The following is a 27123-nucleotide window of genomic DNA, read 5'->3' as shown; positions in this document are numbered from 1 at the left end:
GAGGCCAGGAGTGACACACTGCTGTGCCTACACTGCTGGGGTGCAGTGGGAGTAGCTGACCAACTTGTGTGGGCAGAAAGGTGTAAAACAACAGGAGAGATGCCCAAATCCCCCCAATCTTCTTTGCCCTCGGCGAAGAGGACAGGACAGAAGGGGAGCAGCTGTTCATGGCAGCCTCTGGAAAGCTCTTCCCTGCCAAGGCTGAGTGCTACAGGCTCCAAGATGGTCCCAGGCCTGGAGCATCCTGGCTTCAGTGTGTCCCTCCTTGCTTTCTAGGTTTTTCAAAGCACTAAGACATGGAGCAGGGAGCAAGCAGTGTCCAGTCCTGTGCTGCAGCAGCACCTGCTCCCTGGAGGGGACAGGCCCCCCTGGGGACCCCTTCTATTTCTCTTTTCTGGAGACACACACGTAGGGACAGCCATGCTGCTGCTCCTGGCATGGGTTTAGTCTCTCAGCTGCAGCTCTGGACAGGCAGGACAGGGATGCCAGGGCCAGCCCAGGCACCTGGCTCCTAACAACAGCTAAAACCCAGCCTGTCATAGAGTAGCTCAGCAGCTGCTTTATCCACCTCCCAGGAACACGAGTGTAACATGTTGGATTTGCCTTTCCAGTTGTTCTGCAGCTCCCCTCTGCTGGCCCAGCAGTGCTGCGCCCACTCCCAGCAAACAGCCCTGTGGCCCCTGTATGTGTGACCCTCCTACAGCCAGGTCGGGGAGCTCCTTCCCTGCTCGCTCCAGCCCCCCTTGTTTGGAAGCCACAGTGCTGGTGTTGGGCAGAACCCCTGAGGCAGCAGCTGGGGAAAGCTCCCAGCACTGAAATAACACGCCAGCCCAAGGTGGTGGTGCTGCCCCTGCTCCTGTTCCACTCCGTGCAGTGCTGGAGCCCCAGTACCCCAGAGATGATACAACAACAGCACTCTTCAAACAGCTTTTATTAGTGGTTTTGACCATACCACATCCTCAAGGGAAAAAAAAAAACCTTACTTCACAATGCCAGGCTGGGATGGGTGTTCTCCCATAGCTGTGGTCAAAAGGGAAAAAAAAAAAAATCCAGTAGTGGCTTGTGCCGAGTGTCCATCTGTGTGCCAGCTGGGCTGGTAGAGCTGTGTCCGGGAAGGTACCACAGCCCTGCCTGCAGCGCACGGGCTGCTGTGAGGGACACGCACAATTCCCACTGTGAGCGCCAGAACTGCTGAAAAATGAAAAAGGAGCAGACAGCGTCTGTGAGCACCAGATCTGCCTCCCCTCCGCCACGGGTGAGGGAAGGGAAACACCGTGGCAACTACGAGCTGCTGTCGCAGGGGCTCACCTGCTGTGCCACGGCCCGGGGTGCCCCTTTCCAACGGCAGCACGGCCCCTCCACAGGCTGCAGGGGCTCAGCCTCAGCTTTGCTCACAGCACTGACTCTCCCACCCACCATCCAGGCACCTGCCTGGGCAGGGGGACCAGCACCCACTCCCTGTAACAGCCCAGGCGCCCCAGCTGAGCCAGCACCTCCACAGGCACCCCAGGCACCACTTGGCCAGAGCCACACGGCCCGGCTGCAGGCGTCCAGCACCCCAAGAGCAAAGACACATCAGCTCAGACCAAGCTTCCCTGCTCCCATCCCACAGAATATACTTAAATTCCCGAGTGCTGAATGGGAGGAGGAGATTCTCCTCCCCCATTCCAGGCCCTTCCCAGCCTCTGCAGGGCTGGGAGCCTCCCTCAGGCCTGGTGGTGAAGAGCTGTGCGGGTGCAAGCAGGGCTCTCAGGCTCTGATAGGCTTTTTGTTTTCCTCCTAAGGCAGTAAGGTGAGAATGGCAACACAGGGCTTGATCCATGCCCGGTGACAGGCTGGGGCTCGCACAAAGGAAGGGTCCTGCCCCCCCTCTCCCACCTCCGAGTAGAGCCAAGGGGGCAGGGGCAGCAAGGCAGGGTGCAGGCAGCTGCCCAGCCCCACTCTGCTCTGCTAGGGGCTGCTGTGGGTGGACACACACCTACCGACCATCTGCCCTGGGGAAGGAGCGGGCAGGCCCCTGCCTGTTCCCCTGCCCTCGCCTTTTCCCAGGGTTGCAGCAGCCACGCCAGCAGGTTTCCCAGCCCATGCTGCCTCACCTGCAGTGGCTGTGCTCACCCCAGCACAGGCTCTTGTCCCCCTCCTCCTGCTGAAACAGTGGAGTGTGCTCCCGGCTGCGGCCTCTGCACACAACAGGTGTTACAAGATGCACGGGGAGACTCCAAAGGGGGGCTTGAAGGTCATCCCATCACCCATCTGCAGGCAGTGCAGCACCCTTGGGTGCAGGAGGTTCAGCCTGGGTCAGGGTCCAGCTCAGCTACCCACCAGCCTGGAGAAGGACATCGGGCACCCCCCCAAGCTCCCCAGGCAGCAGCAGGGACACCCCAAAGCACCCCAGGAGCAGGCAGTCAGTGCGGTGCCACGGCCCAGGGGACAGCAGAGCCGCAGGTCTTGCTGGGCCACAGCTCCTCCCCACCTGTGGTGTCCCTGGCCCACCAGGGTGGCTGTGCTGGAGCAGCGGTGGGAGCAGAGCCCAAGCAAGGTGGAGTCTGTGTCCACCAGGCAGGGAGCTGCAGGCAGAGGGGCTTTGGGCCTTCCTCCACCACAGCCTCATGTCCCCCGGGCCTGTGACTCCCTGCCCAGGGTGACCTGTGGCAGCTACAAGCAAGAAGAGGGTGACCACCCTCCAGCCTCACTGTGCCCCTTCCCAGCCCGAGGAGCAGCACAGGAGCTGGACCAGGTCCTGGGCTATTATTGCAAGGTGGGCTCAGCAGCCAGCTCCCGGGACCAACAAAACCTCTCCTGGGGCACGTTCAGGAGCTGAAGCAGGCGAGAGGAGCACAGGCAGAGAAGGCAGCAAAGCCTCCAGCGTCCAGCCTGGTTAACTACCTGCCCAGTGCTACAGCCACAACAAAACAACTCCAAGGGACCAGCCAGACACACCCCAGGGACGTAGCAGCCGTTTCTTCTCCACAGAGACCTTCTCGTGGGTGCTGAATGCTTGCTGCCCAGAAAGAAGTGGTGCCAGGAGGCCAGGCACAAGAAGGGGACAGCAAGCTTCACTCTGGGACGACTCCAGCCACCCCAGCTCCTACCCAGGTGGCTGCAGCCTCAGCGAGGGGCCAAGCAGAGTGTGCAATGACCAGAAACTGGCAGGCACGCTGTCCCCAGAGCCAAGGGGACAGGGCAAAGCTGCCACTGGTGGGCAAGGCAGCCCCTTGGGGAGAGCACAGGCTGGCCAGCAGCAGCTCTCTGTGCAGGCAGCTGCAGAGGTGACAGTGCCTGTGCAGACGGATGGCAGCAGCGTAGGTGCAGACAGCAGTGGAGCTGCAGCTGCATGTGCCTGGCCGCTGGAGAAGGCCCTGGGAAGGCTGGTGTGCCTGCGCTGCTGCAGCTGCCCCACAATGGGGCTGAAAGCCAGCTCAGGAGCATCTGTGTGTGAGTAAAGACACCTGCCAGCACTGCCACCATCCTGCCCACCTCTGCCTCAGGCACGGGCAGGCAGAGAATGGCAGGGTCTGGCTAAAAACCCACCTGGGGCTCTTGGGGTTGAGGGGTGTGACATCCTGCAGTGAGCCCTGCATCACCCTCCTCTCCTGGGACAGGACACGCAGTCTCCAGGGGAGAGTCACTTCTCTTTCACCATGGGCATCCCCAGTGCTGCCCCACACTCCCTCCCAGGCCACAGGCACTGCCTGCCCCATCCCACAGCAAGGGCCAGACTCGGGGTACCACTCCCCCGCTGGCCACACAGCTTAGCACCTCTGAGGACACTGACGTCATTAAAACAGCAGGAAAACTGTTTGCACTTCTGACCCAGCCTGCAGCGAGCCTGCCACGCAGCCTTCCTGTCCACCGAGGCACAGACCAGCCAGCAGCACAGAGCAACAGCACCCCTGCAGCACAGAAAACTTCCAGGAACACAGAGATCTCTGCAGAAAATCCTAGGTGGCTGAGCCAAACATCCACACGAGGTGGTGCTTGGTCAGGCCAAACCCTTGTTTTACTACAGAGCACTGCAGATCTGCACTAAACTGGTAGAGCAAGAGCTGCACTGATTTCCACTGGGACCCCAGACAGCGGCAGTTCGGACACCCAAGTCCCTGCAGGAGATCTTGTACCTGCAGACTGTGAACGTCCATGCAAACCTCTTCTCAGGGAAGGTCTCTCTGACACCAGGGAAGAGGGTTCCCACCAGACACCTTGTTTCCACTCAGAGTGAAGGTCCCTTTTTTGGGAAGGGCTTTTCCCCTTCTGCTTTCTGCCCCCTCCTTGCTCCGAGACCTGCCTGAAGAGGGGGATGCCCCACCTGGGGCTGGCTCTGCGTTCACTGCTCCCGGAGGTGAGGAGGGTTAGAGGCCCGTGAGATCAACGATGGCTTTAATAAAGATGGCGTCATCACGCACGTAGGAGTTCTTGGCTTCCATCATGGAGACGGGGCAGAACAGCGGGCAGCCGCTGGCAATGTTCATTTCTGTGATGGGTCGCTGAAAGGAGGAGGATGTCACGTCGGGTCGGAAGGCATCAATGATGTGCTCCCGGTTGTTCTGATCCAGGAGCATCAGGGTTACCTGGGGGAAATGTGAAAATATACAAGTGTGGCTGAATAAAGAGCACACGGAAACCCTGTCCAGTAACCTGCTCACCTGAAGCCTGTGAAACATGCAAATGCCAATGGAACCAGAGCCACATCATGAGCCTGAGAAATGCCTGTAAGTAGGGCCAGCGGACAATGTCATCTCAGTCACATTCTGCAGAAACCTTTCCACATCCTGCCCTGTCACTGGAAACTTCTGTGTGGCAGCACAGGGCTGTCAGACTGACTGACAACCTAGAAGTGGCTGACATGGTGTTTGCTCCCAATGCCAATACCCCACACAGGTTCCTCATGAAGTCCTAGACTTGCCGTCCCCCTGTGAAAGCAGGTGGTTTCTCCCTCCCTCCCTATACTACACCTGCTCAGCTTTGAAGTGTTTCACAAACCTGCAACATCTAGGAACAGCAATCTGAGCTCCTGATGCCAAGTGAGCATCAGCTGCACCCCGAGTACCAAGGCCAGGACAACCTTCCCTCACGTGAGTTCAGGCAGAGGCTCCGCTCGCCTCCCGATCACGCTGCTGCCCTCCTGCCCCAGGCTCTGCCGTGTCGTGCCCTGCCCTGCAGCACGCTTGCTGCTTTCCGCAACACTGGGGAATCCCCAGGGCTGCTGATATATCAAAGTCCTTCCTTCTTCTGCTTGCTAACTAGGCCAGACCAACGGCATCTGAAAGATCAGGTAGGTGAAAAAACTAGAGAAGCAACACTGCTGGCCACGGCGGGCGCTGTCCCAAACCCACCTTCTGGTTGAAGGGCCACCGCAGGAGTGCGTCGTTGGGTCCTTTCATCACCACAAAGAACAAGGACAGGTGGGTCCCTCGCCCGGTGCCATCCCCATTCAGGTAAACGCGCAGACACATCTTGTAGCCGTACTTGCTCGTGTAGAAAGCTATCGAAGATTGCAAAACAGACACAGTGAGCATCCAGCCCAGCAAAGCCTGGCACCAGCAGGTTCCTCTGAACTCTGAGGACCTGGGTCCTGGAAGAAGCCAGGTCTGGGTCTTAAAACACCTGCACCACAGAGGTGGTTTGCAACTAACAGTCAGATGCCCTTTTAGACTGGCTTGGAGACAGCCCAAGGTCAGGCAGTCACGAGCCCCTGGTCCAGAGTCGAGACACAGATGGCTGCGGGGCAGAGCAGGGCACCACCGGCCCCTTGGGCTCTCCCCACCCACCACCACAGGCACAAGCCCCCCGAGCAGTGCTGGGAGCTGGGCACTGCCCACTGCATCCCCCTCCAGATCCACCAGCTGCGCTGCACATCACTGCTAAAGGAGCTGCAGTTTGTGGCAATAATGCTGATGAGCAGGAATAAAACCACCCCAAAAAACCCTGTCTGGGGGTAGACCATCCTCAGTACTCCCTTCACCCTCTCTGTAAGCTGGCTGCCTCTGATGGGGCCAAGGGCTCAAAGAGGTGAGCTTCAATGTCCCACTGGGATCCCAGCCACCCTGCACCACTGAGTACGGGCTCTGGGATCCCAGGCTCTCTCCTTCTCCAGCAGTTCTGGGAATGCCCATGTTGTGATACCAGACCCGTGCAGGGCCACAGAAACACACCTCAGAAGGGGACCTGCTGCAAACTGCCCTCTCAGCAGCACAGAGCTACATGCCTCAGGTCTGGTGAGGCTCAACAGCCTCAGGGCATGGGGCAAGAGATCAGAACTGGCACCTTCTGCAGGACTCGGTGCACTTTTAGGAAGAGGCAGACTAGCAACAGCAGAGATACTGTGCACTTCCACAGGGTGAGGAGCAAGAGATGAGGGCTTTGTCACCCCTTCCCTCCTGGCACTCCCCAACTCGTTTCCTCTAGTCCTCCCTCTCCACCTGTTTTACCCAAAGGCTTTCAAGGGTGGATGCCACCCTCTGCTAGTCCAAGCGACAGATCCTCACCACCCCCCAGGCTTCTCAGCACTCCTGTAACCCTGTGAACATAAAACCAGGTGGGGAACTGAAAGGATGGCTGGTCAGAGCAGTGGGAGTACCCAGGAAAAGGCACCAGGCAGCCAGAGTGCTGAACACCTCGTGCACCACACTACCAGCTCGGAGCAGTGACCCAGGCATCCTGCTTCCCACTGTCCCAGCAAAGGCAAAGCGCATCAGAAGCAAAGCAAAAGCCCAGCAAGCTGCCCCCCAGCATCTGATGGCCAGAGCACGTGGCTTTCCAGCAGGAGCTTCACTTTGGTCTGTCCCAATTCACGCCCATGAACATTTCTTTTGAGGATTTGCCTTTTTGAACTTTTATGATTTTGTCCTTTGCAAAATCCTGTAGCAATCGTGTCCTTACAAAGTGAGTGAGTGGTAACCCTACTTCCTTCTCTTTGGTTTAACACAGTTTTCATTTGGCATTTCCTCATCTTTACATTTAAATACAAAACAAACAATTACACTTATTTCCCTTTTTCATCCTATTCACAACCTAGACCTCTCTCCTCACAGCTGTCTCCTTCTCAGACTGAACAGCACTAGTCTATTTGCTTCACTTTCTAAGATTAAAAAAAATCCACCTGCAAAAGAAACATTTGTTTCTCAGCCTAATTTTCTCAGCTAAAGCAACATCAGGAACAAGGATCTCTTGTCTAAATGACACAATCGAATTCTACAGCAAACAAGGCCTTCTACTTTGCACTTGCAAGATTTAAAAAAAAGTCCTGCCTTTCCCAGCAGCGGTTCTAGCGTCAGGCAGAGGCACCCTCACCTTCCAATCCCACCAGCCACAGATTAAGATTTTCATGAGCAGAGTGCAGAAACCCACCAGCAACATAAAACACAGTCTGGTGGCCCACAAAGTAGTTGTAAAAATAAACTCTTTGATTAAAGAGTTTATAAAAGCCCTGAGCCCTGCCTTTGTTGCCCTGTCACCACTGCCAGGCAGGGGATGGAGACATACCAGCACACAGCGTGGAGGAGGAGGAGGCACCAGCAACCATGAGCTGCAGCTCGGGGAGGGACTGTGCGCTCAGAGCACGGCCAGACAAACGTCTGCACATACAAAGCCTCCTGCATTTGGAGAGGTTTCACCCCTTTCCCTCCCTTGGGCTGACTCTGATACTTATACCCCTCCACCAGCTGACTTGATTCTCCAACCTAGAAAAATAAATCCCACCCTCCGCAGGGACCCCAGGTGGCATCAGCACATGGAGGGGTCTGAGTAGCCCCCAAGACAGGGCACAGCAAGCAGGATGCCCGTGGCCAGAGGACAAGAGTCAGCTCCATCCAGCATCTCCCTCCACACTGCAGCCTCTGGAGACTGTCAGGTCAAACAGCTCTTGAGTGCAGTGTAGGAGATGGACAGGATGCAAGATTTAAGGTCCTCTAAATCAAATAAAACAGATATGAAGCTGATTTGTTGGCTTTGGGAAAAGGAAGTAAGTGCTGCCCTTCCTGACGGGGACAGAGAGCAGGGGTTTTCCACAGCTGCTGCTGACTTTTAAAAGGAAATGCTAATTGCATGTGCACAGTTTCAGTAGCAGTTTAGTTCCCTCCTCAAGAAGAGGAAACCGTTTTTATTTCAGTTTTTCAAGAGAAAAAATGGACTCAACAGCCTTCATCCAAAAACCAGATTTTAAAGTAGTTTTAAAAATTCAATTGCTTTTATCTTGTAGCTCAGCCACAGTCTGCTTTTTCACAGCACCAGGAAGCAGGTGTAAGGTACGTGCCCTGAGTTTGCATGCAGCTCTGGGCATTTTGAAAAAGCTCTCCAGCACACTTAGATCTAAGTGATTCCTGCTCAGGCAGACACAGACACCCCTCTTCAACCATTCTGTTGCAAGGTGAGTTCCCCAACGCGCAATTAAATTGTGTGAAGAGATGGTTTAATCTTACAGCTGCAAGCCTGGGAAGTGCTCCCATAAGCAAACAAGACAGATTATAACCCACTGCTCACTGTCCAAGATTTTCTTTTTTAAGAACAGGAGGAACAGTGCTGGGCTGGGGCAGTTCTGCAAGGAGAGCCTCTTCCTCCAACAAATATTCAAGCACTTCCCTAGGTATGGTTTGGGCTTTAGACATAGTCCCTTGCACCATCATGCTTTAGGCACTAAAATACATTTCTGGGGCTCAGATATTTCCTCTCTTCCTTCATCATTTTACTGCTGGTTTTATGGTCTCTGAGTATTTTAATTCTAACTAAAGGGTTATGCAGGGCTATTCCAGAGCTAAGAGGGTTGCATTCTCCATTATGAGAAATTATAAAGGTCTTCTGCAATCAAAAAAGCACCTTTTTCAGCAGCAGTTTCATTTCGCTCAATGTCAAAAAAAAAAAAAAAAAGTGGTTCAGGCTCCACAAGGAAAGAAGAACAGAAGAACACCTGAATGGCCAGCAGCTCCCCTGCTAAGGACACCACTGCAAATCCCACACCCAGCTGAGACACAAAAGGCTTTTGCAGTTTCGCAAATTTGCAGGCAATAACCTGGAGAGAAGATTGCAGGAGAGCGGCCTGTTATCGCCTCCTGACGCTTCCTGGCAAATTCTGTTATCTTCCAGATGAAAATACCATCGTAGGTGGAAGCTTCCATGTTGCGGATCTTTTCCTCCATCTCAGCCATGGCCAGATCTTTGAGCCCAATGCTCCTTTCCAGCTGCCGGACCTGCTCAGTGGGATACACGGTGCAGCCTGGTTAGAAACACGTACTGCTGTGAGACCCGAGAAAGCCAGTAGACACCAGAATCCCCTTCAGGATGACTCTTTAGCGAGAGACATTCTCCAGAACTGACAGGGGTCACGGGAGGGAGAAATTCAGCACTGTAAGCCAATTCACTGAACTGCCTTCTGAACCCTGTCATTCTGGAGAAGATGCATCAATACAACTCAGTGCTTGAGCTAGAAACTTCCCCACAGCGAACGGAAAAATCCTCCCAATGAGCAGCTCCGCTACGGTAGCAGCAAAAGAAGTGAGGATGGGGAGGGGAAAAAAACAACGAGTCAGCATTGTGCAAAACTAGATCGAAAAGGAGAAGAACCTACACCCAGCCAACGAGGTCTCCAGAGGGTTAATCACTGCTACCTAACAGAGAGTCAGGGCAGTTTTGGCAGCTGCCTTGCCGAGAGAGCACAGGTACACTGCAAACTGCACAACTCCCAGTGCCAAGACACACTGGCAGTGCTCAGCAGGGATTGTGCTGGAGCATACTGCTGGGGGCAGATTCTTCACACCTCCAGACCATGCTCCGCACAACACTGTAGCACAGCATCAATGTTTACACTCCTTTCGAAAGGTCTGGAAGGTGCACAGCCCCATGGATTCAGAGAGATCCAAGTGAAATGCTGGGTGCTCTGTCTCTTGTTGGAAATCTTCACCTAAGAACAACAACATCTCGGTGTCTGCATAACTTGATTACTAACAAGAGATCTGAACGCTTTATGCATCTCAGTTTAATTCCCATCTTCCAGGAAGCTTTTGAGAGTTGGGCACAGGCACAAACGATATTTTAGTTCTGCCTTCGGATTTGTGAAGCTTCAGGGCTAGGCGGTGAAGCTTTGCTACCTAATAACATGGAAAGGAAACTGAAAAGTCTCTGCTCAGAGTGCTGGAAAGCCCAAGCCAGTGGTTACACACCTTGTTACTCAGTGTTTCGATTTTCTCCTGGTCTAGTCGATGCTGCCGACTGTAGGCTTCGGCTGTTAGAGACACTCTTTCCACCTCCCGATTGAGCACACAGACAATGTTCTCAAAGGTCACCGTTTTCCTCTCAAGAGCCTCACATCTTCCCAAGAGCTCCAAGGACCTGGAGAGCTCTGACTCTGAGCACAGAGAGCTTGCTGCCAGCAGTGGGGAGTTGTTTTGTGATGAGGAAAGGGCAGGAAGGGGCTTTAGGTCTCCAGACCCAGCCTTGAGGCTGAGCACAAAACTCAGTAGCATGTAGAGATGCTCCGCCAAACACTTGCTTTCATGTTCTAGTAGCTTTTCATTTTCCACCTACATGAAGAGAAATACAGCCCCCATTCAGCAATCTCAATCTACGCTGTCACCATCCACAGAACAAATTCCTCCTCTTGAGGTCACAACGTTAGCTTTAAATTATAAAGGGGAAAAACCAAAGAAAGATAGTTAAAAAACCTGTTTTGAGGGTGGGGTGGTTTGTTTTAGAAATGCTGCAAATAACATACATAGATGGATGCTTAACTTTTCCCCAGTTGTACACTGCTCTACCCTGTCTTCCTCCATTACTTCCCAAACGGGCTCTGCCAGATGTACTGAACAGCACCAAGGACAAAGCCTCATGTAATCCCCCCGAGGAGGAATTTGTATGAACATCACCAAATAGGAGCTGGGAAAACTAAGTCACATGGAGAAATATGGCCTGGCCTCAGATCTGCGCTTACAGCTGAAAGCAACATAACCACCAGGGTCCCAAAGCACTCAGGATGTTCCTCAAGAGGGAGGAGGTTTCCTTCCACATTAAATTCATTCTCTGGACACCCAAACTAGACAGCGGATGATGTCAAGCTCCATTTGCAAAGGGTCTGAAACACCACTTTGTTCAAATATCTGAATACAAACATCTGTAACAGTTTGGGCAACAGCAGTTTGCAGATTAACTCTAACACTGGAACTGAAAACAAGTCCCATGATAAACATCAACAGACAAGCCCTTACCACCTCAGCACACCCGACAACCTCAAATCTGCAAGGCACTTTAGATCTGCCACAAGTTTTCACATGGTCCCGAAACTAGAAAGAAAGGAAGGCAATGTTAGATCTTACGTGTCCCCAGTAGCTCCCTTTCCATCTTGCTGACACCTAGAAAACTGAAGGTGATCTCAAGAACACCCAAGCCATCAGTAATCACTAGCTGCCAAACTAGTTAAACCTGGACACTACCTACAATTAGGTATGACTTCCACTGTAAGGTAAATACAGCACTGACATGTGGAAGTAAGTTTTTTTTCTCTTTCTCTTGACAGCTAGGTCTCACTTCTCACCTGCATATGCAAGAAAGAAAAAGCAACCAGCACAGGTACACGTTATGGATGCTGAGCAACAATCTTCACTGAGGGCAGAGGAAGGGGAGGCATAAGGAACAACCCTATAAAACAGATAGCTGTTCAATTTTGAGCACTTCATATAACCCACTGCAGCTTGGTATTTTTACTTCCAGGTAAGCATTACACATCTGAGAACAAAAGGCTTCCCAGTAGTCCTGCCTGAGTATTTATAGCAATTACCGCAAGTCTACCTGTGTGAGGGAAGCTGCTCTGCTGGGTCCAGCATCATGTCACCGGGGTGCTGAAGGACACTGCACCTTGGACACCACTCATCTGGCAGCTGAAGCTCTATAAGGAGCCAAGGCCAACGGTGGATATTTCTACAGAGAAGTGCCACTAACCCCCAGCTGCCAGGATGACTCGTTTGGGTTCCCACACAGTGCATGGTTAATGCTAACAAGCACTGGCACATCACCATCTTGTTTTTGATATACCTCTCCTCATCAGATATCAGTGGTCTGTTCTGAACAACAACCATATTCCACATTTAACACCTACATCTGCTACAACAAATGTCGATTAAAACTTTTTAAACCAATTTCTTAAAAGCATCTAGATCCATCTGGCTTGCTTAATGAGTCAGGTTACTCAGAGTTACAACGGCTGCAGCTAATCAACAGAAGTTTGGAGAGGGATAAAAGAGGGAGTTAATATTTAAACAAAGGAGAGATCACCTTTGGGAATCCTACAAGCCTAGCCTCTGCTGGGTTCCAGCTTCAGTCTGCAGACAAGCAGATCTGTATCCCAAGACCCCAGCACCAAGTCCTTCATTATTCTGCCCATTTAGAAGAACCCTTCACTCATCTTTTTGATGCTTCTGTTCCCCCTGCCCTGCTAAAATGACCTTTTGCAACAGTGCTACTAAAAATATTTGCCTGTAGCAGGCAGGATGGTTTCAGATGCTTTCTGAAGATGTTTCCCAAAACCTTTGATTTTCAGACTTTTGAGCCTTGTCCCAGGAGTCAGCAGCAGGGGGGACCCTATAGATATGGATTCTTTACATGATTAATTTGGAATAAATTAATTTAGCAGGAGATGGGCTCCCTTCCCGTAATAGCAGCAGGGGTTGATATAGTTACACAGGACAGAAGTACTCCTTAAAACCACGAGTGTGCTTTTCCCATGGAGGTTCTGCACCCAAGACACCACTCAAAGGGAGGCAGCGTCAGCAGCGCTAACACAAAGCTACAAGTGCTCACCCCACCTGACCAGTATTTTGAGCCTTATGGAAAGGTCACATCTGTACTAATGGCTGCCACTTAATTGTTTTTCTCATTTCATTTTCTAATGGTCTTGGTCTTCCTCCCTGCTCCAAGCCCGCTGGTGTCAGCCCATCAGGATGCCAAACGCCACCGTGGCGTGAGGTTCACCAACAGCTGGACGGTACCTTCTCCCTTGGGATCTTCTTCCCACAGCCTTCACAAGTCAGTGGAAATTCAGGGCAGACTTCGTCATGAGCCTGTAAGAGAACCGACAGGAGAATATTTGGTCCTCTAAATAAAAGCTCCAATGAGGTTATATGATGAGTACAATTCAACAAGGGTAGTTTTATACTTTACTACAGAAAAGCATTGTACTCTACCAACCGATACTCAAATCTTGGTCACACTGATAATTCTGCATGCTGACTCATTTGTGCTATCTCCAGGCTACCAGAATTTGGGGTGTTTACACGGCCTCAGCTTCAATTTAAAAGTTGCTACAATATTTAAAAAAAAAAAATTATCAAATTATTGCTTTGATGAATAAGATTATCAACAGGAAGCTCCATTTATGGCTCTGCCAGGAAAATACCCATTCAGGCAGGTTGACTGAAGCAAGCCACTATGTCATCAAGATCATTTGTATAATTTTTCCACTGTAATGGTTATCAGTCAGCTGAAGTATGAACCCATAGCCTACTCATCACACACGGGGCTGAGCTGTCTGACAGCATCTTTACATTCAAATCAGAAAACCATTTTTCAACCAGAAAGAAAAATATTTTAAAACTGTTTCATTTAACAGTCCCTGCACACAAATACCCACCACTGCAGCAAGAGCACACACAGTTTGTTTGGCGGCCAGAGGAGCTGAACAAATGATCAGGGCAATGTAATACTCTGTCCTCAGCAAATACTAGGGCCAGTGATACTGGCTAAATTGGGAATACTAGAACGTGCCTCTGCTTTCTGTGTCATTTTCACACCACTTAAACCTTCTCTTTACACACCAACCAGTTGAAACAAGGCATTGTAAATTCCATGAATACGCAGCTCAAAATTCAGATTAAAAGATAAGTGTACTAAAGTACCCTGCCATGGTAATAATAGGAAAAAAACCCAGAAGCATTTATAAAGGAGTCGTCTGAAACCAGATGCTTTGAAAACGTGGTCGCATTTACGCTTTATTAAAACAAGTTACTGTCTTGGGGGGCGAAACATGCACAAACTTAAATACTGTTACCACATCAGAAACTGGAAAGTGAAACCCATTAGTGGCTCAGCTTTGGCTTCTTAGTTACTCTCTCCTTTTTATATTTTAAGTGAGTACTCAAACTCGACGCCCCGCTGGGCTGTCCCTGTAAAAGTGCCCGGGCAGCCTGCACGGTTCAGCTGGGCAGTGCTGCCTGCACAGACACCACTGCCTGCAGAGGAGGTGCAGGAGGCAGAGTGCCTTCTTCCTTCATCCCACTCACTCAGAGGGGCTGAACCCTTTCTTCTACCCACCTACTGCTCTCATGTTCTAGAAACACCAGATAGCATCTTCCCCACGACCCACAGAATGCTGGCATAAGAACAAACAGTCTGGCTGAAGAAAGGAAACTTCAATGTAGAGACAACTATTTTAAAAGGGAGCATTTAAAACTTACGTTCTCCTGTGCTGATGTGCTAGGCCTGAAACTACCACCCCCTCTGCACTCCCCACCTCCCAGTGTTTATCTTCCATCCCGACTACACGCTACACTGCGATATAACACCCAAGGTGCAGGCAGCCCCACAAAGCGTGCTCAGCCTGCAGCACGAGAAGGGAAACCAGCCCCGCACAGCTAAGCTGAAAGTGCAACTGGTCCATACATAAATTAAGACACACAGAAGCATTAACTTTAACCAGCACAGATCCAAACCTCTAGACAAAAATTTTTGTATAAAGTTTCAGGCTCTTCTGGAATCCCCTGTTCCTTCCCCCTCTACGTGGGTGTCTGAACAGAGGCAGATGGTATTGCTGCTGTAAGAAATCCACCCCACCTGGGAGCCCAAGAGCAGGGGTTGGCATTCAAGCCTGACCTGCTACACTTCACTCCCCCAGGAATGGGGCAATCCTCCTGTTTATACCTTTCCCAAACCCACATCCATGAGCTTCTGCAGCTCAGAGAAGCATCTCTGACATTTGGGCATGTGCTGTGAACATTTTAGGTGGCTTTGGAAAGCCATCACTGTGAACAGGGCTGGTGAGAGCAGAGTTGTCCCCGAGCAAACCTGTCTCAAGTCTCACAGGTGTTGGAGAGGGGGGATGGCAATAGAAGAATTAAAGCAGAACTGGAAGACAACAGTCTGTCTCACACCTTCAGGGCTACTCTCTGGTTACCTCAGCGTTGACTTCTCATCCACCAGCTGTAAACAGAGACACACACCAGCCTGCAGCATCCGACAGCAGGAGTAGGAAAAACTGGGCAGAGTTAACAGCCTGCACAGCAACACCTTGCTCTTTCCACTCAATTAAAACCAAAACTGCCCATTGATCTGCACATCAATTTCACTCCCTAAAAATAAACAGCGAGACAACCCAGTGGCAGCCTGTACATCACATGCCACCATCAGAACATGCAAGTCTCTGGGAGCCAACCTGAGAGACTAGAGAATCAGACACCACCAGCACCTTTGGAAGGACCAGGGCAGCCTACGAGCACACACTCAGGGCACAGGCACCCGCGGGTTACCACTGCGACCTACCTGTGCCCCGCTCCAGCGCCAACAGGCTGCAGTGGAGGTGCTGAGCCCTCCTCCCCTCTCCTGCAGGTCTGCGCACACTGTAACTCTCCCACCTCAGTATCAGGAAAGCAGAAAAACTATCTGCAGTTGAGATTTCTCTCAGGGCACTCCCAGGATCATCCCCTTGCACTCTAGCTCTCAACCAGGAGGAACAGGCAGCAAGGGCAGCACATCTGAATGCAGCCACGCAGAAAAGCACATGCACACACAGGGAAAAGTGAGATTTAGTCACAGCAGCTGGTCTCCGCAGGACACAACGATTGTTTGCTAAGGAATGCCAGGAGAAGGTGCCCTGCTGCGCCTGCATAAGACAAAAGGGAAAACTGCAGTTTAATCGGATTGCTGTTGTGCCTCTCAAGGCTTTGCTAAACTTGAATTTATGGAAGAGGCTCCTGCTGAAAATTACTGTCCCCATACCATGGTGGCAGAGCAGGAGGTGCACCTGCTCCCCAGCTGCCCTGCTCGTAACCTGCCATATCAGAGTACAAAACCATTTTTATGGAGGTCTTGCAACTGCGTTGGGAAATCCATCAGTGTGACACAGCACTCCCCCTCCCTCCAGTCAAGAGGCAAAGCAAGTGGCTGAGAAAAACAACCTCTGAAACAGCTGCTGTGAGATGCCTCTGGCAGAGCTCTGAAGGAAGGTTATCTTAAAGGGCAGGGCTGGCAGAGAACAGGCTTGGTGTGGCTGCACACAGCAGCTTTTCTGCAAACAGTCTCCTGCAGGTTGATCTTTAAAAGTCGTTGGTCCCCTCCAAGCACAGCAACAGCAACCATAAGCATCAACAAAACTGGAAGGCTTGGCAGCAGGAAGGGAGCAACAAAAAGGAAGGAAAATTAACAGGATGGCAGGGGAAAGCCAGCTCAGGTGGCACAGGGCACAGCAGAGTGCTGTCAGGGCTAAGGCAGTGTCCAATGTTGCTATGTCCAGTCCACAGCTCATTTGGCCTATTAGCCTGGCTACAAGAAAAAGGATGGGCCCACAGAAGTGTAGAGAAAACACTGAAAATGGGTCTCCAGTGTAAAAGAAGCCTGCCTAGGTTTCGAGGGAAACCGAATCCCTCACACCAAGAAGAACGTTGCGCTCTTCTGCCAGGTCCCCAAGGGCTCCAGAGCCTCCAGGAGGGGAGTGTGTTGCAAAACACAGGTACTTTGGGATGTCCTGCTCCTCTGAAGTCAACACGCCCTTCCGTGCTGTCTCCTCCTCATCAGGGAAGTCCTAAGGCTTGTTCTAAGCCAGGCCTGCTCAGAGCTTCCATCACACAGGTGGACTGGAAACACACACATGGTCCTCGTGCTACTGCATGGAGCCCCACAACACAGGGCTGGAGAGCAGGAACCCAGCCTGTAACTCAGTGCCAGCTGGGAGCAGGAGTGTTCCAAGGCCATCACATCAGCTGGTGCCACACACAACCTGCTCCCTTTGCTGGGACACGCTGCTGACAATGATGCAAGCAAGTGCGCTTGGCATCACAAAAATTAAACCTCAAAGAAAGTGTCAAAACAAAGATTAAGTTCCCATCAGTAATTGCTTGTGGCTTTAGTGGACATGCATATGGCAACGATGGCATGGGAAACCACCACCGCCTTTACTCTGCTAACGCCATGGTGTCCACCTGAGTTGAGGACTAAAAGTGGCAGAAGAGATGTCAGGGGCTCCCAGGGGCCTCATTCACAGCCCCACAACCCCACAGAACCAGCACAAGAAATTTTGCTTTCAACATTCGATGACTTTGTCAGCTTTTATGGCTGATTAGACAGACATTTGATTTGGGGTTATTGGTAGAGGGACATCAAGGCAGCATTTCTTGCATTGAAGATGGATGTGAAAACAAGAGCAGGTTCTGAAGAAGGTTGAAGGTACAAGAAACATTTGAAAGAGCAGTGGGCTTTCTAACATTTCCTAAAACAGACTCTGCCTTTCCCTGTTTGCTCTGAACAACACAAGCACAAGACACTAGGACACTCCAGGATGCTTTTTCCAAATCCCTTCATCAATCCAGAGGAATGATTTTCCACAGGAGCCTCTAGTCCGAAATGGAGCGGGGCTGGGCCCCAGATGATTTTAGATAAGCCCAAGTGTGAACCTGAGCTGGCCCCACAGTCAGCTGGAGCCCATGCACCACTGTCTCTTGCCTCAGAGGCAGCTAGCTGCAGTGCAAAACAAAAAGACTAAATCCCCTTGCCAAGGAAATTAAAAATTCTGGCATTGGACTACACTGAGTCTCTGTAAACAGCTGGCTGACACATAAGGGAGGTTCAAATCAATTGGGAATGTCTGATCAGAGATAACTCCACAGGTCTTCTAGGCTACAATTAACAGTTCCAGTCACTGTTGCATGAAAAATGCCCAAGATGTGCTGTTCATGTCTAACGAGGTCACTGCTTGAGAATAACCTGCCACCAGGGAGTGGACTCCAATCATACCATCACACTAATGATGCCAGGCACCAGCACGCTCATAGGAATGATCTGAATTCACCTCCGATAGTGAGCCAACCGCTGCTGTTAGCGGCAGGAGATGCTGCAGTGCTGATGGCTGTGCTCCAAGCACACTGAAAGCACTGCCTGTACTGACCATGACCCAGGATAACACCCCTGGAGAAATCTCCCTCCCTTCTCACAGTACTTTCACCAGCACACAAAGCTTCACCTTCATCACTCAGATCAGAAGGGACAGCTGCAGGATGAAGCTTCACAGTGATCTGCTTGACCTTCACATTAGAAAGGTGAGCTGCAGATGGTGGGGAAGAGCAAGGTCAACTCCTTTGCCCCGCAGGCAGCGCGGAGGTGGAGGCTGTGAACAGAAGGGCTGTTACAGCATGAGGCTGTGTTACAGACTGGCACCCAGAAAAGGGGAGGTGTGACAAACATCACAGCTGGGACAGGTGTCTTTCACGTGCTGGAGAAGTCAAGCCTGTGGTGAGTGACTTGATTTCAAACACGACTTCTCTAGGCTGTCCAAATTGTTCGAAGTGCCCAAGGGCGTGTGTGTGTGATCATGGCTTTGGCTCCTGCCAGACACCTGGAGCCCCAGGAACATCTCCCTGGGTGTGAAGTGGTGCCCCACAAACCCCAGAGCTGCGTTCATGCTGAGGGGTTTCATCATGCTTAGAAGGGACCCACAGCACTCACCTCAGCTTCAAAGCACATGACTTACAGCTTTTCGTTTTCCAAGAAACAGATGCCAAAAGTGTTAATTAGGTGGGCCACCACAAGAAGGCTGAGCTGTTTTTAGAAGGTAAGAGCAGACCCTCTACAGCTGGGGCTTTCCAACCCCCTCCCACACGCACGCTCCGGCACTCCCCATGGCTTACCTCCCACCACAGGCTTGGACGAGAAACTGCCTCGTGTCTGGGCAGCCAGCTACATAAACTCTACTTTGGGGACTGTAAGGGAGGCTGAGTGGTCCTCAGCTCTAGCTCTGGAAAGTAAAGGTGTGCCAGATCCCCTTTTCCAAAGCAGGACGTCCTTCTGGTCACTTGTGTGTGTAAGTCAGGGATCCTCCCACAAAAAAGTGATCTTGTCCTGGGGCAAACTGATCAGGCTTGGAACCAGCTGCAAACTGCACTTCAATACTATACCATAACTTGGAGCCAAAACCTTCAAAAAAAGACAATAAATGCTGTGTAGGATTTTAAAGGGGAGGCTGGTGTCCCTGATACAGCATCATCCAGTGTGATTGCCACAGCATGTAAAATCCTGTATTCCATGCAGGCAACACTGCTCTAAAACTCAGAAGCACACTTCAGAGGCAACGGGAGCCAGGTGAAGTAGCTTCAAAGACCAGCAGCTCTTCTAAGCAATGTGCAAAAGCCTGAAGATGAAGTTCTCAGCCTAAGCTGAAAATGACCATCAGAAACTATTGGCATTGCTGGGATGCAGCCAGAATGAAGGGGGCATGAAATGGTGAAGCATCATGAAGCAGGACCACCCCTTGGCTCAGAGCCCCCAGGAGCATTTTTGAAGAGCGACAGTTTTCTCTACCCAAGGTGTAGCAGGGCTTCTACAACATCTCCCAGTAGGAACACTGGCCAAGAAAGGACTGCCCAGTTACTTTGTCCTTCTGGCTTCAGGAAGCCACACAGCCCAGAATGGGACACGGACATACACTCCAACACCATTTGCTTCGGAGTAATATAACTTTTCTGAGTTTTGCATCTTCCACAGCCTTCCAGGCTTCAATTAAAGTGAACTCTTCAAAACCACAGTGACAACTGACCAGAAGGAAAACACATTCCCTCCTGTTTGGATGAGGACAGGTTATCACCACAGATGACAGTCAACCATGATCTAGCTGAGCTCATCTGTTTTCCTAGAAACCCCCCTTCCAACTTAGTTTAAATACTGCTGTCAAGATTAAGCTTAAAACTTTGTTCTCCTTCCAAAACGTAGACAATTCCATTTCCTTATGTCTTAAAAAATACTGTATCTCCTGAGATGAACTGGGTAACAAAGGGCAGGCTCTGAGTGACAAATGGCTGACCATGTGAACACCCCTCTGCAGCCCGCTCCTCCCATCCTAATCCTGATGGGTGCCAAAGAAAGGGAGCTGGTGGTATAAAAAGCGTAAATAAAAGGTATAAGAGAACTGAAGATATATTGATAAAACAGAAGAGTGACATAGGCAATTGGAGGTACTTACTACAGGGCAAGTAAAGAAACACTCCAGTGCTGAGGAACCACAAACTATATCACAGAGCATGTTTTCTTGGTGTGGCCTTTTGGTCAAATAGGCTAGTTTAGTTTCTGCTAAAGTCCTCAGACTTTCCACCAGAATATAAAGGCTCCTGCCCACAGTCTGCTTTTCTGTATGTACGTTCAGGCAGACTCATGAGGAAACCTATACATGAAAAGAGGTTCCTGATTAAAAGGAAAAATCCTCCAGCCCCACCACAAACTGCTTTATCCAAATGCCACTAAATATTTACAAAGTCTGAAAAATGCATTTATAAACACAGACATGTGCTAAGCACTTAAATATTTCATATGCTTCACCCAGCTTTAAGAAGAGCGCAAGCCATGTCCAAGCAGATTGCACTCTTTCAGTTTTGTTTGTCCTTGAGAGCTGAACTTTGGTCTGTCTCAACAGAAAGCAAAACTGAAATCAGTTTTATTAATTTTTTTTGAAGTTGAAGAGCTAGAGCTTTTCAGCTGCAGAACATTTTTTTCCTTGTTCGTGCCCTGATAAGATTAGCAAACCAGAAGTGACAGTATCTTTTGATTTGTAAGTGGATAGCAGCCGAGGCAGTACGAACACATGACTTTTAAATTAGCAAACAATGAATTAGCTCTTAGGGACTTTCCATGTCCTGTCGGAAATAGCACAGCGAGGGACTTTCCATAGTGGGAGTGCTGAGCTGCTGCAGGACGTTACACACATTGCTGGCTACAGATGCAACCATACTGCAGGAAGAGAACACTAAACTAACACTAAACCAACAAGCCTACCCATAAGGCAGGGCTTAACATTAGTCCACAGTACTGAGAAAGACTCTGAGCTCAGACGTTCGTTTGACGCCTCCTCTCCTCAGCTCCACATACCATCTCCCAAGCTCCAACCACATGAGGACAGCCAGGCCTGATTAAATGCCACAGCTCCTTGGCAGGCAGCTGAGAGATAACACAGTCCAGATCTTGTCTCCTCCCCACAATTCCCAGGAAAGAAATAGCTTCTCCCAAGAGCACACAAAATAACCTCAACCCCAGTAGACTGAATGCCACCCCTGGTAGGAAGGAGAGACAAAGTCAATCCCGAGAGGAACCAACTCACGTTGCTCGAAATCCCGCTCCCCTTTCATCACACAAGACTGCCCCAAGACTAACAAAACCCATGACAGTCAAGATCAGTGCTGGAGACCTGCACCCCAAGCACCCTGGAGCCGCACCTCTGCACAACATAAGACTTGTTTTAGCAAAACACCTAACAGGACCTTTCGAAGATTAGGCGGAGAGTAAAAAAAAAGAGGCAAAGCCTTATCCATTCAGATGGTCTTAAGCAGTTGTGCTAAGGTCTTGGAGCATCACACACACCTGCAGCCTTGCAAGAAGACAGACTTATCCCAGGACAGTTCATTGCCCTTTTGAACTTCTAGTGCAAGTTCTGGCTGAACTCAAGCCTGTGTTCCAAGGGTCTCACAAACGTTTGTTTGTGAGACCACACAGGGAGGACCTTTGGTAGCTGATGATTTTTGCTGAGCTCTACAGGAACTCTTTTAAGATTTTTTTTTTTTTAAATCCAGGAGGAAAGGTTCAGAAGAGCTCATCAGTCACAGCACAATCAATAGCATTGGAAGCTGTTGAGAAATAAAATTTGGTTTAGTGTAATGGAGATGAGCTCCCTTACTACAACCACCATTTTGAACACTGCAGCAGGCATTGGACTTCTAGTCACTGCTGCATCACTGTTAAGCTTTTCCCTTGACATTTATTCATTCACACCATGAGTCACTTAGAGATCTATGAATGAGGGCTTCACAGCAGAACCATTTAGCACCCTACATGCCCTCACCTTTTGGACTGAACTTTTAGCACAAAGAAGCAGAAGGTTCTAGATGGCAGGACAAGGAAGCAGAGGTGCAGAAGCATCTCTCTGTCAACAGGCTCAGGAGCTAGTCAGAAAACTCAAGCATGATCCACAGCTGTTTTTTCTTCCTGTCATCTTGCAGTAGCATTGGAGAGAACCCAAACATTACCCTAGACAGACTGAAGTTCCAACTTTTCCTGACACACATCTCAGCCACTACCAAAGTTCCATGAACCACAGGACTACAATCTTTACCTAGGATGAGTGTTGGAGGGAAGTAACATCTATTCCTCTCACCTCAGACCCCCCACATGGTGGTTCTTCCATTCCAAGAGGGATGACAAAACTGTCCTTCAGGAGCACCAAAGCTTCACGGGTACATACACATTCACTGCTAACTGCCAATGCATTTTAATGATGCAAATTGCCACAGAAGTGTTGATTTGTTGAAAAGCACAAGGAGGTATGTGGCCCGCTGCCTCTCAACAAGAACACGCTTCTCACAAGGCACGTTAGCCAGACACATGCTAAGGACCAAATGCTCAAGGCCACAAAAGGGCGGCCTGGATTAAAGAGCTGGTGGGCTCCTTGAGAAGAGCAGGGCTGGAAAAACCATCCTGTCCAGCAGGCTCGTGGTCCAGAACAGCTCGGAGTGATGGGTGGCCAGCCAGTGACCAACGTCCGGTCCCACTGCCCTGGCAGCTATGGAGGTAGCTGGCTGGAAAGAGGATCGTGGCCAGGCCACTTTCCCCAAGCTCATGGGTCTGAAGTAGCTTTTAGGTTTACATAATGCAGAGAACTTCACAACAATTTCATGGCATGGCACAGTTTCTTGACACTTCACTTGTTTTTTACAGCAGAAAGGAGCTGGAGATAGAGCAGGTGATTTCCACCATGGAAGAGACGTGCTCGGTGCCTGCAATCATGAGCAGATCTGAAATTGTTTCAGTTCAGTCCATGCCCTCAGCAGGGCACACAAGCTCAGCCAAGAAATCTCTCCAGCTTGCAGTGAAGTCCAGGGAGATGAAAGTTCCCACAAACACTGCCAGTGTCAGTGTACAAGTAAAACCACCTGAGCTCCCCCCAAAGACACAGGAAAGGACATGGACATCTAAAGCCTTGTTTTGATCTTTACCTCGTATTCTTTAATAGTCCCCTTCCAAGTGCATCCACTGTTAATACAGACAGCAGGCAGACTTTCCACCTCCCGCCGAGCTGCATTATCTGGGAAAGCCTAAAATGGGAAAAACAAGTAAACCGCAAAAATTACTGAGGGGTTGCAGCTTTAGTCCAGTCTCTTAATTCTTTATTAAGACTTTATTGAGGCTTCTTCCAGGCCGCTTGCCACATCACATCCTCAGAGGTGTGCTAGTGGCAAACAAATCGTTATTACAGCGTTTAAGTAGGCCACCGCTATATTAACGTGACCTGGATTTTAGAAGCTGGGGAGTCTACCACATTAATCATAACTATCACTACTGAAGAAGACGTTTCCTAGGAATAAGGATTTCTCAGAACCTGTGTTTTAAACAAAAACTGCAAGTGGTATCAATTACATCAGTGAGCTTCTTTATTTTTTTTAAATTTTTACTTACCGAGCTTGTTTCCAAAATAGAAATTCCTTCTTCGTATATTCCTTCCTGAATACAGCTGGCACACTTTTGAGGTCCAGCACTATCAGACAGAAATAATAATCATCAAACACAACATAAAGAGACCAATTTATGATTTAGCAGTAAAGTGATTTCTGGTAACTTTATAAAATGAAAGCATTTTCTTATTTTTAAAACACCACATTGAGCCTTTACTTATGTTTATTTCTGATGCCCATTTCTGATTCTAAATATTTTTCTTCTCCTGATTAACTCCCGTATTCAACTTCCCTCACTTAAAGGTAAGAGTGAGACTGAACACAAGGAAACTTTTCTGGAAGCCCTTCTGGAAGTGCTTAAATTCCTCACATTTTGGCACGACAACCATATGATGACTAAGGAGCAAGTTCCTTCAGTGCTATGAGGAAGACTGAAGGAGATGGGTGATCCACCTGGACTGTGACCTGAACAGCAGAAACAATCTGGGAGATTCTGGAAAAGGGAACTTTGAAGCAACACCCAGAACAATAAAAGCACATCAGAGATTACACATTCCCTTAAATATGACCTGATACTGAACCTCAATGATTAAACACAGCTCCCTTGCTGAGAAGGCCCTAAAAATGAGACTTTTCTCTTTTTTTTTTTTTCTTGAAAATGCCTGCCTTTTCAAGCATTTTGTCTTAAGAATGAAGGCAAAAAAGTTAGTTACCTTATAATTTTCTTCAGACAATAGGAACAGTAGCGATGTCCACACTGAGCTTGAAATGGCCTCCTCAATATATTCTTGCAATCCGAGCAGAGGTATTTGACCTCCAGTTTAGTTCCCAGGATCTCCTTCGCAAATCCAGGCTGGTTTAGATCCAAAGAGCCAGGCGGAGTAGAGTTTGCTGCTGCCATGTGAACAAAAAATTCTGGCTGTATCTCCAGAGCCTGAAAACAACAATATTTTCCCTGTGTGATTATAACTGGATGGTGGTAATTTTTCACATAAACTGCATTATTCACAGCATATTACACGGGCACCCAAAACTCAACAACACAGATAAACACATTGATGTGAATGAGAAGCCTGCCTCCACCTAGTTAAAAATATAGAAAGAAAATTTACAGTTAATTTTAGAATGAAATCCAGAACAAAGAAACAGGGTGAACACCCCACACTAAAATCACCATCCAAGTTTATTGAAATACAGCCTATACAGAGAAATCAAGGCTTCTGGCCCAAACCAGGGTAAAAAACCATCCTAAAGCTGATCAGGAGTATAAATAAATTGCTTCATCAAAAACCTGTAGGCACTAAGTGAGGTAACCATAGCCTGCCACCGCTTGTTTTCACATCTGTCAGTTGTCAAAAAAGACCGTAATTCTGCCCAAAGCCAGATGTTCCCAGGGAGATGCCCTGCACACAGCAGAGCCCAGATTTACAGGCAATGCCCAAGCAGGCCTACAGGGCTCTCCAAAGGGCTGGAAAACAAATATGCGAGAGGCACAAGCAAATTAGGAAGGAGGGAAAGAATAAAATGAATTTCTTTTGACCACTTATGATGATCTAAAGACGCATCTCCCACCCTCACGCCCTGCGAGTGCATTCCACAGCCACCTGAAAGGTGCGAGGCAGCAGCACCCCCAGGTCCCTCCGTCCCACCAGTGTGAGGCTCACTCAGATGAATTTCTGGTAAGATCCAACTTTTGCCTGTACCAGGGGTTGTTAGAGCCGCTAAAGTGACCCCAGAGCGGGGACAATGAGGACAGCATTAACAAAGATCCCTTTCACAACCAAGTCACCCCCGGGAGCACCCGCAGCCCTGCTGTGCCGGCTCGTGTGCAACTGCACTGAGCAACATTATTTCTACGTATATTTAACCATGTTTTTAATGTAAATTCAATTTTTCAGTTGCATCGTGACTGCCTGTTCCTTGCAAGCTGTGTTTACAGTCCCAGACACACGCACCTCCAGGGGTGCCCGGGGATCACAAAGGGACAACGCGAGGATGGTGGGAGGCCCGGGCACCGCCTGGTCCAGCCATCCGCTCAGGGCACGGCCTGGAGCGGGACCGGCTCGCCCAGGGCTCTGGAAGCCCCCACTAGCGGAGACCCCACCGTCGCCGGCCCCGGCTGCAGCCGCCTCCCGCACGGCGCCGAACGCAGCCCGGGCGGCGGAGCCCCCCTGCACCGCTGGGACTTGGGGGCGAGGCCGGGGTTGGCCGTGCTCCGCGGAGACCGAGCCCGCCGCCCCCCCGCGCTGGCGGGAGGCTGCTCCCCGCCCGGTGCGCCCCAGCCTGCCCGCCGCGAGGAGGGGCCGCGCCGGGCTCAAGGCGGAGCGAGGCCCCGGGCGCCGCCGCACAGGGCAGGGCCGGCCGGCCCGCCCGCCCGCCTACCACCACCTCCTCCGCCTCCTCCTCCTCCGCCCGCTGTGCCGGCCCGGCCCGGCCGTAGCCCCCTGCCCCGCGGGACCCTCGGCCGAGCCCCGCAGCCCGGCACCGCGCGGCGGGGGAGCGGCGCCTGCTCTCACCTGCCGCCTCCGCCCGCGCCCCGCACCGGAAGCGCCCCCAAGCCCCGCCCACCGAACACGTGTAGCGCGCCCCACCCCCCCATCTGGGCCACGCCCCGATCCGGGCCACGCCCCCCGCGTCTGGCGCTGGGCAACGGCCCCGCCTCGCGACGGGGCGGCCTGGGGCGGGGGCAGCGGCCTCGGGCGCCACCGCCACCCCCAGAGCCCCGGCACCCCCCGCTGGCCCCCCGCTGCCTGTTCCCTCAGGCCACCCCTGCTGGGACCCGGCCCAGCCCGCCCGGGGCCCCTTCATCCCCCCCGCGCCTGACAGTGGGCGGCCGGAGGGACAGCAGCGCTCGGCCTGGGGACACTCTGACCCCCACCCCGGGGTCCCACCCTGCGGGGATAACCCCCCACCCCTCCCAAACCCGTGCCGTGCCAGACGTCCCTTGGGAACGGCCTGGGGTGAGCCCCAGCCCCCAGAATTATTTTTTCTGACCAGTCTGGGTGACACCGTGCGCTCGCTTACCTGTGCGCAGAGCGCCATGGCCATCCCGCGTCCCGCGGCACCCGCTTGGAGGGAGAGCAGACACCAGAGGCACCAGGAAGGACGGGCAGTGGCAGAGGCGTTTCGGTTTAATCGAAAAAAAAAAAAAAGAAAGACGTGGGGGGAAATACAGCCACTCACCACGCGGTGGTGAGGTCAGCACGAGGTGCTTTTTGCAGGGGAACTCGCTTGGCAAAAGGTCACAGCAGAAGGTTTTTTTTGCTCGGGGTCCCCAGCCTGCACGTCCCCGTCCCCCCAGCTCAGCTCCCGCGCCGGGGGCTGCCGGAGCCCTCCCTGTGCTCTCGGTGAGGCAGCACAGGGGCTTCGGGGCTTTACCACCTCCTGCGCCGGCAGGGCAGGGATAGTCTCGTTCTCACCATGCGGGGAATTCACCCAGCAGTGGGGAAATCCT

At 51.1% G+C, this 27123-nt stretch overlaps 1 protein-coding gene across 6 annotated transcripts; it reads right to left on the bottom strand.

Moving 5' to 3' along the window:
* Positions 1-914: 914 nt before the first annotated feature.
* On the bottom strand, positions 915-26815 carry TRAF2 (TNF receptor associated factor 2). Of its 6 annotated transcripts, XM_074923442.1 has the most exons (11): positions 26694-26815; positions 24383-24603; positions 23674-23752; positions 23214-23312; positions 12969-13040; positions 11193-11267; positions 10409-10511; positions 10152-10330; positions 9005-9182; positions 5334-5482; positions 915-4568 (listed from the first exon to the last, which is right to left on the bottom strand). In XM_074923442.1, the coding sequence occupies exons 1-11, from the start codon at positions 26715-26717 to the stop codon at positions 4350-4352; spliced, it is 1398 nt and encodes a 465-aa protein (XP_074779543.1). In that variant the 5' UTR covers positions 26718-26815; the 3' UTR covers positions 915-4349. The 6 variants fall into 6 exon arrangements, with proteins under 6 accessions (XP_074779543.1, XP_074779538.1, XP_074779539.1 ...); XM_074923437.1 differs by having other exon boundaries at positions 10152-10511; XM_074923438.1 differs by lacking the exon at positions 26694-26815 and adding an exon at positions 26186-26218 and having other exon boundaries at positions 10152-10511.
* Positions 26816-27123: the final 308 nt, after the last annotated feature.

The sequence above is a fragment of the Athene noctua genome, chromosome 20, assembly GCF_965140245.1.
Source record: "Athene noctua chromosome 20, bAthNoc1.hap1.1, whole genome shotgun sequence".
NCBI classification, from domain to species: domain Eukaryota; kingdom Metazoa; phylum Chordata; class Aves; order Strigiformes; family Strigidae; genus Athene; species Athene noctua.
This window is presented reverse-complemented; position numbering and strand designations above follow the sequence as displayed.